A 13,523-nucleotide genomic window follows, 5' to 3' on the forward strand; every position below is an offset into this window, starting at 1 on the left:
CACTTTGCAACAACACAACCTTGTTTCTGTTGTGACTTTCAGCATGTTTCCTATAACAACGTCTGGCGTTTAGTTTTACGTGCTGTGAGAAAGTCACATAAACCACTCGAAATGCAATCAAAGCAGTCAGACTGAAACTGATTTCCAGAAATGCGATTTGAATAGGATTTTAAACCACATATGAATGTAGCTTGAAAAAAAATCGTATTTCACGTGCCTTTCACACTCGCTAAATCTGATCTGATTTCAAACGGATATGCACAAAAATCGGATTTGGAATTACAGACCTTTAGGTTACATTCACACTGCAAGCCTTAAGGCCTTTGCACACTGAGTCCGAAATTCGCATGCAAAATTTTCGCACGTTAAAAAATAAATTCGACCTCACGTTATGTCAATCACGTTTGCACACTGCCTCCGAAACTTTAAAAATTATTCGGATCAGGTTCGATTTTCTGCGTTTTCCGCATCCGTGGCACGCATTTTGAGAGACGTTTTGACAATTCAGAGCCACCGTACGCGAACGCAAAAATCCCGAATGCCAAAACAGCAGCACTGAATGACAAACAACGTGAGGAATACAAAGAGACCGAATATAAAGACAGATTGTGCCAGTAGCAAAGCATCAAACTGAGCCACTGACATCCTGAAGTAAACTTTGAAACGCTCGGGATAATCACACAGCTCCTTGATGAGGTGAATTCCCCTTTCTCTCTATGCAATCTCGAAATTGGATGGACCCAATATTTCCTCTTTTTAAGGAGAGAGAGGACAACTAAATCGTGCTCACTGCTTGAAGACTTCATTTTGTATTGTTTTGCGATTTTTTTCGCAACGCATTCATTAATACGCATCGGACTCGGTGTGCAAGGTCTTTGTGCGTGACGATTTTTTAGGATTACGAATACGAAAGAACGCATGCGAAAATTTCGGACTCAGTGTGCAAAGGCCTTCAGTGCTCAATTCCGATTTACTGCTCAGATCTGATTTTTTTTGTATAGCTATTCACATTGTTGCTTTAAATACGGTCAATATCAGATTCCAATGTGAACAGATCATGGTCCTGGACTGACCCACATGCGCAAAAGAACGATAAAAAGATGTCACGCAGCACGCTGTCATACAGAAGTAAACACGGAGGACATTAAAGTAAGCGATTACACATTTATTTATAGTGTGATCTGCCATGGAAGCCAGCGATGAGTATGTGAAAAAGGAGAGCAGAGATTTTAAACATTTATGATATGAGCCCTCATGTTTTGCTTGCAGAGCTGACACTGTAATATTTATGAGTTGTGACACATCTCTGTCCTTCCACTGACTATCTTTCACAACTGTGTTGATAGCTTCGTAAAATGTGACTCCCATGAGCGCAGAATTGTGACGAATGTTGATCTAGAGTGACTTAAATGTCGCATGAATTCCGATTTGACTGTTCAGACTGAGATCGCATTACAAAACATCTCCTGTATCAGATTCAGAACCGCATTTGGAAATGCCACAAATCGGATTTGAAAAGATCAGATTCCATGTGATTTGTGCTGTTCACACTGTCATGAGAAAAACAGATCAGATATGAGCAAAAAAAAAAAAAAAGATTCAAAAGATGAAAGTGAGGCTGTGCGCGATAGAAGTACAATCTTGAGTAGGCACTACATTTGAATTTGAACTTACTTTGCGACCGTTAAAAAAGTATTTTCTGAACATGGGTAGTATGAATGAATTTGGACGCATTACATCCGCCATGTTGTTATTGTCATGTGACCTACCAGCGTCAGTTGCATCGCTAAACTGCCATTCATAAATCCTCTCCAGTTGCCTCATGGGACATTGAATGCACACTTCAGAATCTCAGCGGAAGTAGAAGGTCCTTCAGGTACTTTTCGCCTACTTTTTTTTCGAATACTACACAGTAAAATCCCCAGAGTTAAATCAACTCTGCTTAGAGTACATAGGGTCCCTCTCTAAATAGTGTTAAAGTAACACTGAAGCAGAGTTAAAGTTAATGAGATAATTAAGCAATTAATAAGGCTGTGACTGAAGTCTTGTGTTTCTCTTTTCTTCAGTGATTTTGCTTGTTAACAGCAGGTGTTCATCACTAATTCACAATCATCACTTAATTAATTGCTTAATTATCTCATTAATTTTAACTCTGCTTCAGTGTTATTTTAACACTATTTAGAGGGACCATATGTACTCTGAGCAGAGTTGATTTAACTCTTGAGATTTTGCTGTGTATATATTCGGACATATTACTCTGTTGGCGTACTGTTTTTCGCATACTATATAGTAGGGAAGTATTCGAATATTTGAGTGTTAATCAATGTTTATATGTGAATAAAAGGCTAAATTAAATCTGTTCATCATATAAAGTGATTGTGTGTCTCTCAAGAAGTCTTGGAATAAATCACTCGTTTCATATGGATTTATTTTATGATCCCTTTATGAATGTTGTGACATGTTATAGTTTTTGGGTGAAATCTCTCAGATTTAATTTAAAATATCGTCATTTGTGTTTCGAAAGATGGGGTTTGTCACGACATGAGGGTGAGTAAATGATTTTCATTTTGAGTGAACCAACCCTTTTAGGCCATGTCGTGTTGTTAATATATTCTCAATACAGCCATACCTTATAAGCAAAGGTGGTTAGTAATGCAAACTATGCTACAAAAATGTTGGATTTACATCACCATCTTTCTTAAATTTCTTCTCTTTTTAAATTATATTTGCTGTAACAAACATGCACAATGACTGAGACAACTTGTTCACTCTCATCAGTCCATAACGGAGATTCCTATCATTTATGAGTAAAGCCCCTATCAGCAACAAGCCCCCACCTGCAAGGAACAAAATGGTTGTGTAAAAGGGTCTCATTTGTCCCACATCGTCAACCTTTGAAGCAGGTGATTCATGCGGTGCTGTGACAGCCAGTCTCCTCCAACCCACATGGAACACGACGGCTGGTGGGAGTTTGTGAGTGTGAACAACTCTTTGCGTTTAAGTGTCTTTATGTTTCCCTTCAGTATCTCTCTCTCTGTCCTCTTCTAACAGGCATGTTTGCAGCTGCTAATGTGTTACAGATCACACACAGCTCTGTGAAACCACAAATGAGCTATTTCCTCTTTCACACGCAAGATATGTGTCTGTGTGCGTGAGTAGTATTTCCACTCTTTAAACGAGGCTGACCCTCCATGACATGTCTGTGGGAATTGAGGTATCATTCCGAAACAAGAAACCAAAACATTGCAAAGAGAACGAACAATTTTTAGGCTTAAGTATATTGAGGACCTGATTGCTATTAACACACATTGCTAACAAGCTAACAACTTTTAGCTTTTGTACTTTTTGTTGTAGTCATCTCTACAAAATGAGGTTTATTGTATCTTCTCTGCTGTAAAAATCACTATCGGCTCATATATAGGCTATTACTAAGTAAAGGTTAAACCTAACACTAAAGCTCAGTACTGAGCTGACAGTGTCTGTGGCCTACATAGGAAACTGCCTTCTAATACAGCATCCTAACGATCACAGAACCAGATAAGTGACTAATTTGAAACATCAACTCAACGCCCAAAAAGTGCTCCATACAGGCGATTTCAGTTAGCATTTGATATAATTAGAGTTAGCATGTTGCTAAGCTAAAAACACAATGGGGTATGCATTGATGTCACTTTCCCATTGGAACAAGCCCCCTCAGCCGAACTGAGTGGCAAAAGAGCCTTCCGCATGACTGGATTTATTAAGGGAAACTGCGAAAACATGAGTAAAACAAATAATTATCAGTTTAAACTAAAGGTTGGATTCGATATAGTGTTCTTTACAACTTACCAAAGATGGATATTGACATGCAGCCAGGAATTGTGTTTCCTGACTTTTAGATGTGACTGATTTCGACGCCGGGGAAATACATAAAGTAAATTTGCCTGTCAACACGAATAAGGTTTTTAAAAGTGTAAAAAAAAACATAATGGAGACAATTAATTTTGATGTTTTATTAAGTGTTAACAATGAGATTGTGGTTTTTATAATTAGTTAACACTGCTTTTGTCATTTATTACCAGATGGACAAAATTTGTCACCAAAAATGTTATTTGGTTTAACCAAAATTTCGGTTTTACCGAATGACACTTTTGGTTATACCGAATTATGATATTTTCAAACAATGCTAACAGACTGATATCTAGCTAGCTAACAAAGGTACAATCAAACATTTTATATTTCGTACACGTTTTTAAAATATTACAACATTTTCCATGTTTTATAGCGGTTGTACCGAATGACCTGATGTTTCGGGACATGCGTATGAGCAAGTGAAAACATGAATTTTCAAATAGTTAAAAGAGAGTTAGTTACTTTGCTTCATGACCATGTGGTCCTTTGCAGGTGTCTGAATGATGTCACATCCTGTCACATGATATTGACCACATGACTTGATCCAAAATGGTCCCTTTATATTGGTTACTCCGAATGACATCAATGAAATAAATTTTTCCGAACATTCTTTCTCATAACAAAGCAATGACTTCTACACGTAATTTTAATACCATTTTGCACTATGTTGATATATGATGATATAAAATCAAGCCAGAATAAAAAATATATACATTTATTACATTTTAAGATATTTTAATCACAAATTAAATGGCTGTATTGGCCTTTGAATGGTTAAACCAAATGACCTTTTGACACTTCAAAATGTTTGAAATACCTTTATATGTAGCAAAATATAATTAAAACCTTTTGGATTCAATAAAAGAGATCTAGTCGTACTATCTTACTTTGGATGTCATATCTTTGTTTTTTATTATTATTAAATCTGGGTGGTCACTTATATCAATATTATATATATCATCCAGTCCTAAAACTTGTAAAGTTTTTGTCAGTCTTTATCGAAAACCATCCAATTATGCAGAATATAAGATGGTAAATATTTAATCGATGAGTTGTCAACACAATATATAACAATACAATATACAGGGTATGATTTTACCCCAAAATTCAACATTATGACACAAAATGATAACTGCAAATCCATGTTTCTCTGCCTGGAGTCCAGTTATTTCTGTGAATTTCAGCGATTCATTTGCTTCTCTTTTCTTTAGCTCTCGGCAGTCTGTAAAAATATACCTCAAATTTTGGCATTCACGCTGAAAACTAATGCTGCCACTGCCTTCTTTTTGCAACTCAGTGGGCATAACCACAGTCACTTTGGCCGACGGTGACGTCAAATGCATACCTCGATACTCTAATAAGCATAAAATACATAGCATAGCACACACGAATATAGGGTATAGTACTACAAAAATACTTAATACTAAAAATACTCAATGAAACTACAATATTTTAACACTTCTCCCACTTTCTCCACCATCTTTTCCACCACACTGAGCTCGTTGCAATGCATTCTTAGTAAAGAACATGTGAATTTGGCCTGGGGGATGATAAAACGGGCGGGGAAAAAATCCCATAGACTTACACTGAAATAAGAACCAAGCCATTTCTGGAAATCAGAATATCATAGAGAATTGGAGATGGGTTCTTTCGATTTAAGGTCTATTCACACCAAGGACGATGACTATAAAGTTTTAATAGTCATTCTAATTCTATGAGAATAGGGAAGTCCACAACAATATCAATAATGACACAGAAGAACAATTTTGTTGGAATCACTTTCACTTCCAGAACCATAAGAACACTGACAGCCAATCAGAATCCATCCTGCTTGAGCATTTAAAGCAGCAGAGGACAAAACCACAACAAGCTTATAATAAACAGAACAATATCGTCTGTTGGTGTGGATGCAAATATAGTTATAGTTATTTTTATAGTTATCGTTCATGGAGTGAATGTGCCTTTAGGCCAGTAAAGCATTCCAATATGTAGGCCTATGCTATTATGCTGTTAGCTAAGCAACATGCAAACTTCAAACTGTCAAAGGGTTAGTTCACCCAAAAATGAAATTTCTGTCATTTATTACTCACCCTCATGTCGTTCCAAACCCTGTTCATCTTCAGAATACAAATTAAGAGCTTTTTGATTCCCTCCATTGACAGCTATGCAACTACCACTTTGATGCTTCAAAAAGTTCATAAAGAGATCGTAAAACTAATCCATATGAATTTAGTGGTTTAGTTTAAATTTTCTGAAGAGACACAATCACTTTGTATGATGAACAGATTCAATTCAAGCTTTTATTCACATATAAACATTGATCAACTCACACATCAGATATGGTAAACGGAAGCTCAAGCATGTTTGATTGACAAGTGCGAGAACCAATGAGCTTCATTCTCCTGTTTCGCAGGTTCGGTTGAGCTTCTGTTTATGTTCGCTGATCAATGTTTATATGTGAATAAAAGCCTAAATTCAATCTGTCCGTCATATAAAGCGATTGAGTCTCAATTCATATGGATTAGTTTCACAATCTCTTTTTGAACTTTTTGAAGCGTCAATAGCTGTCTATGGAGGGACAGAAATCTCTAAGATGTCATCAAAAATATCTTAATTCGTGTGATGAACGAAGGTCTTACAGGTTTGGAATGACATGAGGGTGAGTAATTACTAACTCTTTAATATCAAATGTGAGTTTTTCAGAAAATCAAGCCTAAAAATCTAGCGGCATTAAAGGTTTGAAAACACAAAACTGGCCCTTCATTAATATAAAGTAACTCCCTCTGTGTAAACGTACAGCACTATCAGTCCCGTTCTCAGTTACAGTCCTGCAAGGGAGGTCAGGTATCTCATCTAATCCAGGGTGTGTCATAGAAACTGTGCCATTGAGTGGACACAAAGCCATCCAGACAGATGGCTGAGCTGTTACATATTGCAAACAATAACCAACATCTGTCTTTCTGCCCTTAGTACCTCAACTAGGAGGACTCTGTGACAAAAAGGAACAACCTTTCCGAATTACGGGAGGATGCCTGGAGAAGAGTTTTATGGCCTTTCTTGCACAAGTTTTGATAAGGGAAACTAATGACAGATAAGTGCCAAAGGGTGACTTTCACCTGTAACCTAAGGCCAGGGGCGAGACACGAAAGTCAACTGGGTGTGAGACTACACCTTTCCTGAATGTTCACGTTGTTTAGAACTTCCTGTCTAGATGGATTTGCAACTTCCTTCTGCTGAAATGGTAGAAATGCAGGTTTTTTTGCATTAATAAGTATTAGGCTTGCCGCTTGCCTGTTGGGGCAGCTTTTTAGGGGAGTGTGCTTTGTAAGAGAGAACAAAACATGACTCAAGAATTGAAGAACTGGTGCCAAGGGAAAGGAGGGTGGGGGGCTCGCGTTTTTGTTCAGTGGACCATATTTTTCCAATGAATATGTCATTTCTAAGATCAATAAATGTAATATGATAGTTCTTCCAGAAATTATAAATGTTTTTGTGTTTTGTTTGTGCATACAATGAACGTCCACAAAACACAAACAGAAAACAGTTAAAGTCGCCATGAAATCAAAATGGATAAAGCTTTTTTAATGGAGTATTGTAGTATTTATTAAAAATGATTTATTGTAGCACATCATTGTTGTTTTAAAATGCATGCGCCCTCATAATCTTTAATCAAAATAACTTCCCCCCTCTTGCAACCACATCTCTTATCTGATGATATGTGTACTGGTACAAGGGCGGAGCACCTGTCACTCACATGACATCACAGCAATAGCAAATGACAATGATCCAATCAAATCCCGATGGACAAAATCAAGTCCCACCCTACTTTTTTTTTTTGTTCGAGAAGTGTTTCACTTGGATATACATCACAATAGGGAAGAAAAGATCGTAACTTGTGGCGACTTTAAGATTATTGACAACAATATAATATGTTAAAAATCTGAAAAATGTCTTTGTGTTTGTTTGTCCACTTAATGAAAGGGCCCAAAGCAACACTGGACCCCACTGTCCGAAAAACGCAGTTTTCCCGTGGAATTGGGCTACTTTAACACTGTTATCGCGGGTTGTTTTTCATGTCCGCGGGTTGAAGCGACTCCAAAAAACATGGTATTTATCCCCTGGAATGTGAATTTTAGCAGGAGAACCCCGCCAATAACACGGATTTTAACCATCAGAGCGCGGTTTTTACCGGGGGACCCCCCTGAAACGCAATTGAGCTAGTTTTGGGCTAATTTTTAATAGCAATTGGGCAGGTTTTGTTGTGAAAACCTGGCAACCGTGCCATTGACTTTTGTTATATGAACAAAAACAGTTGGAACATTCTTCAAAATATCTTCTTTTGTGTTCCACAGAAGAAAAAGTAAATTTAAAACAACATAAGGGTACATAAATGATTATATAATACTTTGGATGCATTTTGTTAATGTCCAGTGACTTGTCAAGTTATAAGGGAAATCCTTTCTTCTAGCTCACCAGATTTTAACCTGTCCTGTAAATATCCTTCATGCAGCTCACCAGCTAGTCAACAACAAACAAAAGCAGGAAGCAATTATAAGACATCCTCAGGCAACCAATCATATCACTCACCTTCCAAGTTCTTCACCAATATCATAGAAATCCTCCACTTTTTGTTGTTTGAACACAGCCATTCCTAATGTCCTCATTGATGATGATGTCTCGGTAAACAAGGGACAGCAGGCCAAATCTGTCTTAAAGTGTCCCTCGAGAATCACACAAGCTCAGGGAAGTTCTGTTGAATTGTAGGGTGCAACTCTGAAAGTCACAGACACTCACATAAGCACATGTTCCAGCATGCTGCACTGCATTCCTTCACTTGCAAGAAGGTGTAAGAAAATGTATTGCATTTTCCTTATTAGGATGTATAATGCAATGTGATAATGTAAAAAAAAAACCTTGGCACTTCATGTTTAGCTTACCGAAGAATGAAATGTCAAAGCGGACATACATATAAGGTCATTAAAAGTGATCAAATGACTTTCTTTAGAGGAAAATGAGGGTTCAATGTCAAGAGAATTATCAGGTGAAATTGAGACTGCTGTCTAGGTGTTTAAATGCCAACCACCCTGGGCAGCATTAGTGTTCTGACAGGCTGACTGTACTTACAGCTTTATTGTTACAAAAGTAGAATATATTGATGATATTATGATAAATATTTACCTCATAAACTGTTACTGTTGTTTGTTATACTCTATTACTATAAGCGCTGCATACCCAGTTAACAAACATATGTACTAAGAACGTTTTCTAGCCTTCCCATTAGGTTATGTAAACATTATATACATAATGTGCTCTGAATTTTCAAAATAACCAGTTTTATAAACATTTTTGGTTGTGCAAACTTTGAGGGAACCTTCCTTTTGTTAATTTTGCAGACATTTTTAGAAAGTTAGCGACATTTAAAAACACGGAATTTAAAAAACGTTCCATAAAGTTATTAAAGAACAGATAACTCTGAACAAACGTTCTATTAATGTAAATAGAACGCTTGTTCATAACTTTGTTAGAACGTTAGAGAAGTTCTGAGAACGTTCACTGTTTGCTGGATAATGACCATGAGAAACATTCACACAATAATTTCTCCTCCTGTTTGACTGTTCACAAGTTTTACAAGAAACGAACTACAAGAACTTCATTTATTCGATATATAAAAGGCTATATAATAATAAAATGGGATGTCTTACCTCTTTTTAAGAAATGACTCTTATATTACCGTATTCCGCTGACATTTGTAGCATATTCCCGTGTCTGAGCTCGTCTTATGCGCGAGTCGCGCTGTTCAACTGGAGACTGGATGAGCGCGCGCGCTTATGTTGTCAATCTCGAGCTCGCTCACGCGCCACCTGTTGAGCGCAGCGGTGATGTCAGATTGCCAAATCTTTCTAGTGAATCAGTTGAACCGTTTCAAACACACCGTCATTTAGAAATTGATTTGAATAGTTCGTTTTCTAATCAAAATGCTCTTTTAAACTTGATTTCAGTCAGTTTTTTGGCTATTTTAATCGTTCAAACTTAGATTACTCGATATATTTCGGCTTTTTCCACAGCATGTTTGTGCTCTTGTTCCAAAATATTCAATTTTAAGCTTTGTTGCCATGTGTTGGATAGACATGAAGACTGCAGCTCGACAAAAACACAGAACATTTGGAGTAAACTAATAATTTGACTAGAGTGGAAACGTTACAAATAATATCTACTGGAAATAAATGACAGTAACAATTATACGAAATAGGGTTTTAATAAATAGCTAACAAGATATGTAAATTGTTTTGAGTAGCCTATATTATACGCTTCAGCGTTCATGATTACTGAAGCGTATAATTTACTCGAAACAATTTACTGAAGCGTATAATATACTCGAAACAATTTACATATCTTGCTATTTATTAAAACCAAAAATCTATGATTATGTCTGATTTGAGTAGGCCAGTTCATTTGGTTCGGTTCCTTTTCAGTGATTCGGTCAAACCCGGTTCGCGAATCAGTTTGTATCAACTATGAATGATTTATTAGGGCACGCTGTGAATTTTGGAGTCAAGGATACTAAATCAATAATTTAGCCTGCTGTCTTTATTGCTTGTGTTTGCTGTATTATGTTTGCACTGTTATCGCCATCTGCTGGACATAATAAGCAACAACAGAGGTGCATCTGTTTGAGACACTATATAGTCGATAAATAATGTAGGGGTCATTGACGATTAAAGGATTAGTTCACTTTCAAATTAAAATTTCCTGATAATTTACTCACCCCCATGTCATCCAAGATGTTCATGTCTTTCTTTCTTCAGTCAAAAAGAAATTAAGGTTTTTACAGAAAACATTCCAGGATTATTCTCCTTATAGTGGACTTCAATGGAGCCCAAACGGTTGAAGGTCAAAATTACAGTTTCAGTGCAGCTTCAAAGGGCTTCAAAAGCTTACGCTGTATGTCCTACGCCTTCCCTATTCTACTTACGGAACGAACACAGCGGCAGTTACATTTTTTCCGTAAGTAGAATAAGGAAGGTGTATAACATACAGCGTAAGCTTTTTGAAGAATACGAAAGTGCGGTTTTGGCGGAACCACTTGGAAGGCGATCATTTGTGTATATAAAGCATATACATTTACATTTTTTTTCGAAAACGACAGATCGTTTCGCTAGATAAGACCCTTATTTCTCGTCTGGTATCGTTTAAAGCCCTTTTAAAACGATACCAGACGTTTAAAATTTCTTTTTGACTGAAGAAAGAAAGACATGAACATCTTGGATGACATGGGGGTGAGTAAATTATCAGGAATATTTTATTTGAAAGTGAACTAATCCTTTAAGGTTTTGCAAAAATGTGCAAAAATAACATAATGGAGATATAATTCATTGTGAAGTTTTATTAAGTGTTATCAATGAGATTATGTGTTTTTTATAATCAATTAACACTGATTTTGTCATTTTTTACAAGATGGACAAAATTTGTCACCAAAAAAGTCATTTGGTTTAACCATAATTTCGGTTTTACTGAATGACACTTGGTTTTAAGAAATGATGATATTTTAGCAAAACAAGTTTTTAAAATATTACAACATTTTCCATGTTTTATAGCGGTTGTACCGAATGACCTGATGTTTCGGGACATGCTTATGAACGAGTGAAGACATGAATTTTTCTAATAGTTAAGAGAGAGTTAGTAACTTTGCTTCACGATCATGTGGTCCTTTGCAGGTGTCTGAATGATGTCACATCCTGTCACATGATATTGAACGCATGACTTGATCCAAAATGGTCCCTTTATATTTTAAAGTATCAACACGTGCCAAGGGACCATTTTGGATCAAGTCATGCGGTCAATATCATGTGACAGGATGTGACATCATTCAGACACCTGCACAGGACCACATGGTCATGAAGCAAAGTAACTAACTCTCTTTTAACTATTTGAAAAACTCATTAATGTTTTTGATGAAAACTTTCCAGGATTATTCTCCAATATAGTGATGGACTCCAGATGGTTGAAGGTCAAAATCACAGTTTCAGTGCAGCTTCAAAGGGTTTCAAAAGCTTACGCTGAACGTCCCACACCTTTCCTATTCTACTTGATCCAAAATGGTCCCTTTATATCGGTTACTCTGAATGACATCAATGAAGTTCATTTTTCCAGACATTCTTTCTCATAACAAAGCAATGACTTCTACACATAATTTTAATACCATTTTGCACTATGTTGATATATGATGTTATAAAATCATTCCAGAATAAAAAATATATACATTTATTACATTTTAAGATATTTTAATCACAAATGAAATGGCTGTATTGGCCTTTGGACGGTTAAACCGAATGACATTTTGACACTTCAAAATCTTTAAAATACCTTTATATGTAGCAAAATATAATTAAAACCTTTTGGATTGAATAAAAGAGATCTAGTTGTGCCATCTTACATACTTTGTATGTCATATCTTTGTTTTTTATTAAGTCCTTTGGGAAAAAAATGACCCGTCACGTCATTGACCCTAAAAATGAAGAGTATATTTTCAGATGTTGCAAGGTTTAATATTTTAAAATATGACCATCACAAAAACAGGAACTCTATTGTTGTGCTAATGCAGTATTTCCTGTGAAACAGTTTGTTTTCATGTAGGAAGACCTGGTATTGTTCATGTAGAGCGCAGCTGCTGAGACCGACGATAAAGGTGTATATAAAAACTACACAACAATTGTATGCAATAGAAATTTATTGTATAATCATGCATAAGTAAAAAAAAAAAAAAAAAAAAAACAGAATTGGATGATTATAATGACGCAAGTTTCAGTAACATTTCTTAAGTATTCAATAATTTTGTATACTCAAGGGCCTGTGCAACAGCAACAAAGACGGTTTGAAATCATAGCTTACTCACTGAACACGTACAGCTCACATAACATACTTGATGGCTAAATAACATGGGTAATATGAAAAAAATTAAGGAACAACGAATCTCCCAACAATGTATATAAAGAGAAAATATGTAAATGAGGGCTTAGACTGGCTTAAAATAACATGAAGAAAAACTCATGTTCTTTATAAGGGCAGTGTGGATGACAAATCTACGTCCTACATGTAAAACCTTGTTTATTACGAGAGACCAGCTCTCAAAGTAAACCAAACCAGACAACAGTTTTACATCTTTGTCATTTGCAGTCAAACAAGCAGGTGTATAATATGCGTATTATATCATACTGCAATGGCATAGAAAAGAGATTAACCGCACTAAAAGTGAAGTAGATGTACATGCTCTGATATTTAAAAGCATTTCCAAGCATACATGTGTGAAAAAAGATGACTTCAAAGCCAAATTGTACATGGAAAATTAAGAAAAGTGCTACTGATTTAGATAAACATTCCCTCATTATATAGGCCCTTATGGATTCTTATTCCATTTTCGATTTGAAGTGAATTTCAGCAACAACATATATTTGAAACTTTTGACAAAAACAAAAATACTAGTTCACATTTTCCATATTATTATCTTCCTTTTAAGCAGCTTTTTTTGTGGACTTTAGACTAAAATGATAACTATAACAACATGAAATTATTGTTAGAATACTTAAAATTGAAGAGAAGAGGACAGAAACAAAGGAAACATACGTGTAACAAAT

General features: G+C 36.0%; 1 protein-coding gene across 2 annotated transcripts in view; it reads right to left on the reverse strand.

Annotated features, from left to right (window-relative positions):
* dapk2b (death-associated protein kinase 2b) overlaps window positions 1–9,741 on the reverse strand; it is a 44,926-nt gene extending 35,185 nt beyond the window's left edge. The window contains exons 1-2 of one of the 2 annotated variants that reach the window (XM_048158477.1): window positions 9,594–9,741; window positions 8,479–8,664 (exon numbers count right to left, since the gene is read on the reverse strand). In XM_048158477.1, coding sequence (XP_048014434.1) covers window positions 8,479–8,555 — 77 coding nt within the window. In that variant the 5' untranslated portion in view covers window positions 8,556–8,664; window positions 9,594–9,741. Of the gene's footprint in view, window positions 1–8,478; window positions 8,665–9,593 lie in introns of those variants that run through there. The other variant, XM_048158478.1, reaches the window with a different exon arrangement.
* Window positions 9,742–13,523: the final 3,782 nt, after the last annotated feature.

The sequence above is a fragment of the Megalobrama amblycephala genome, linkage group LG15 (genome assembly GCF_018812025.1).
Source record: "Megalobrama amblycephala isolate DHTTF-2021 linkage group LG15, ASM1881202v1, whole genome shotgun sequence".
NCBI classification, from domain to species: Eukaryota; Metazoa; Chordata; class Actinopteri; order Cypriniformes; family Xenocyprididae; genus Megalobrama; species Megalobrama amblycephala.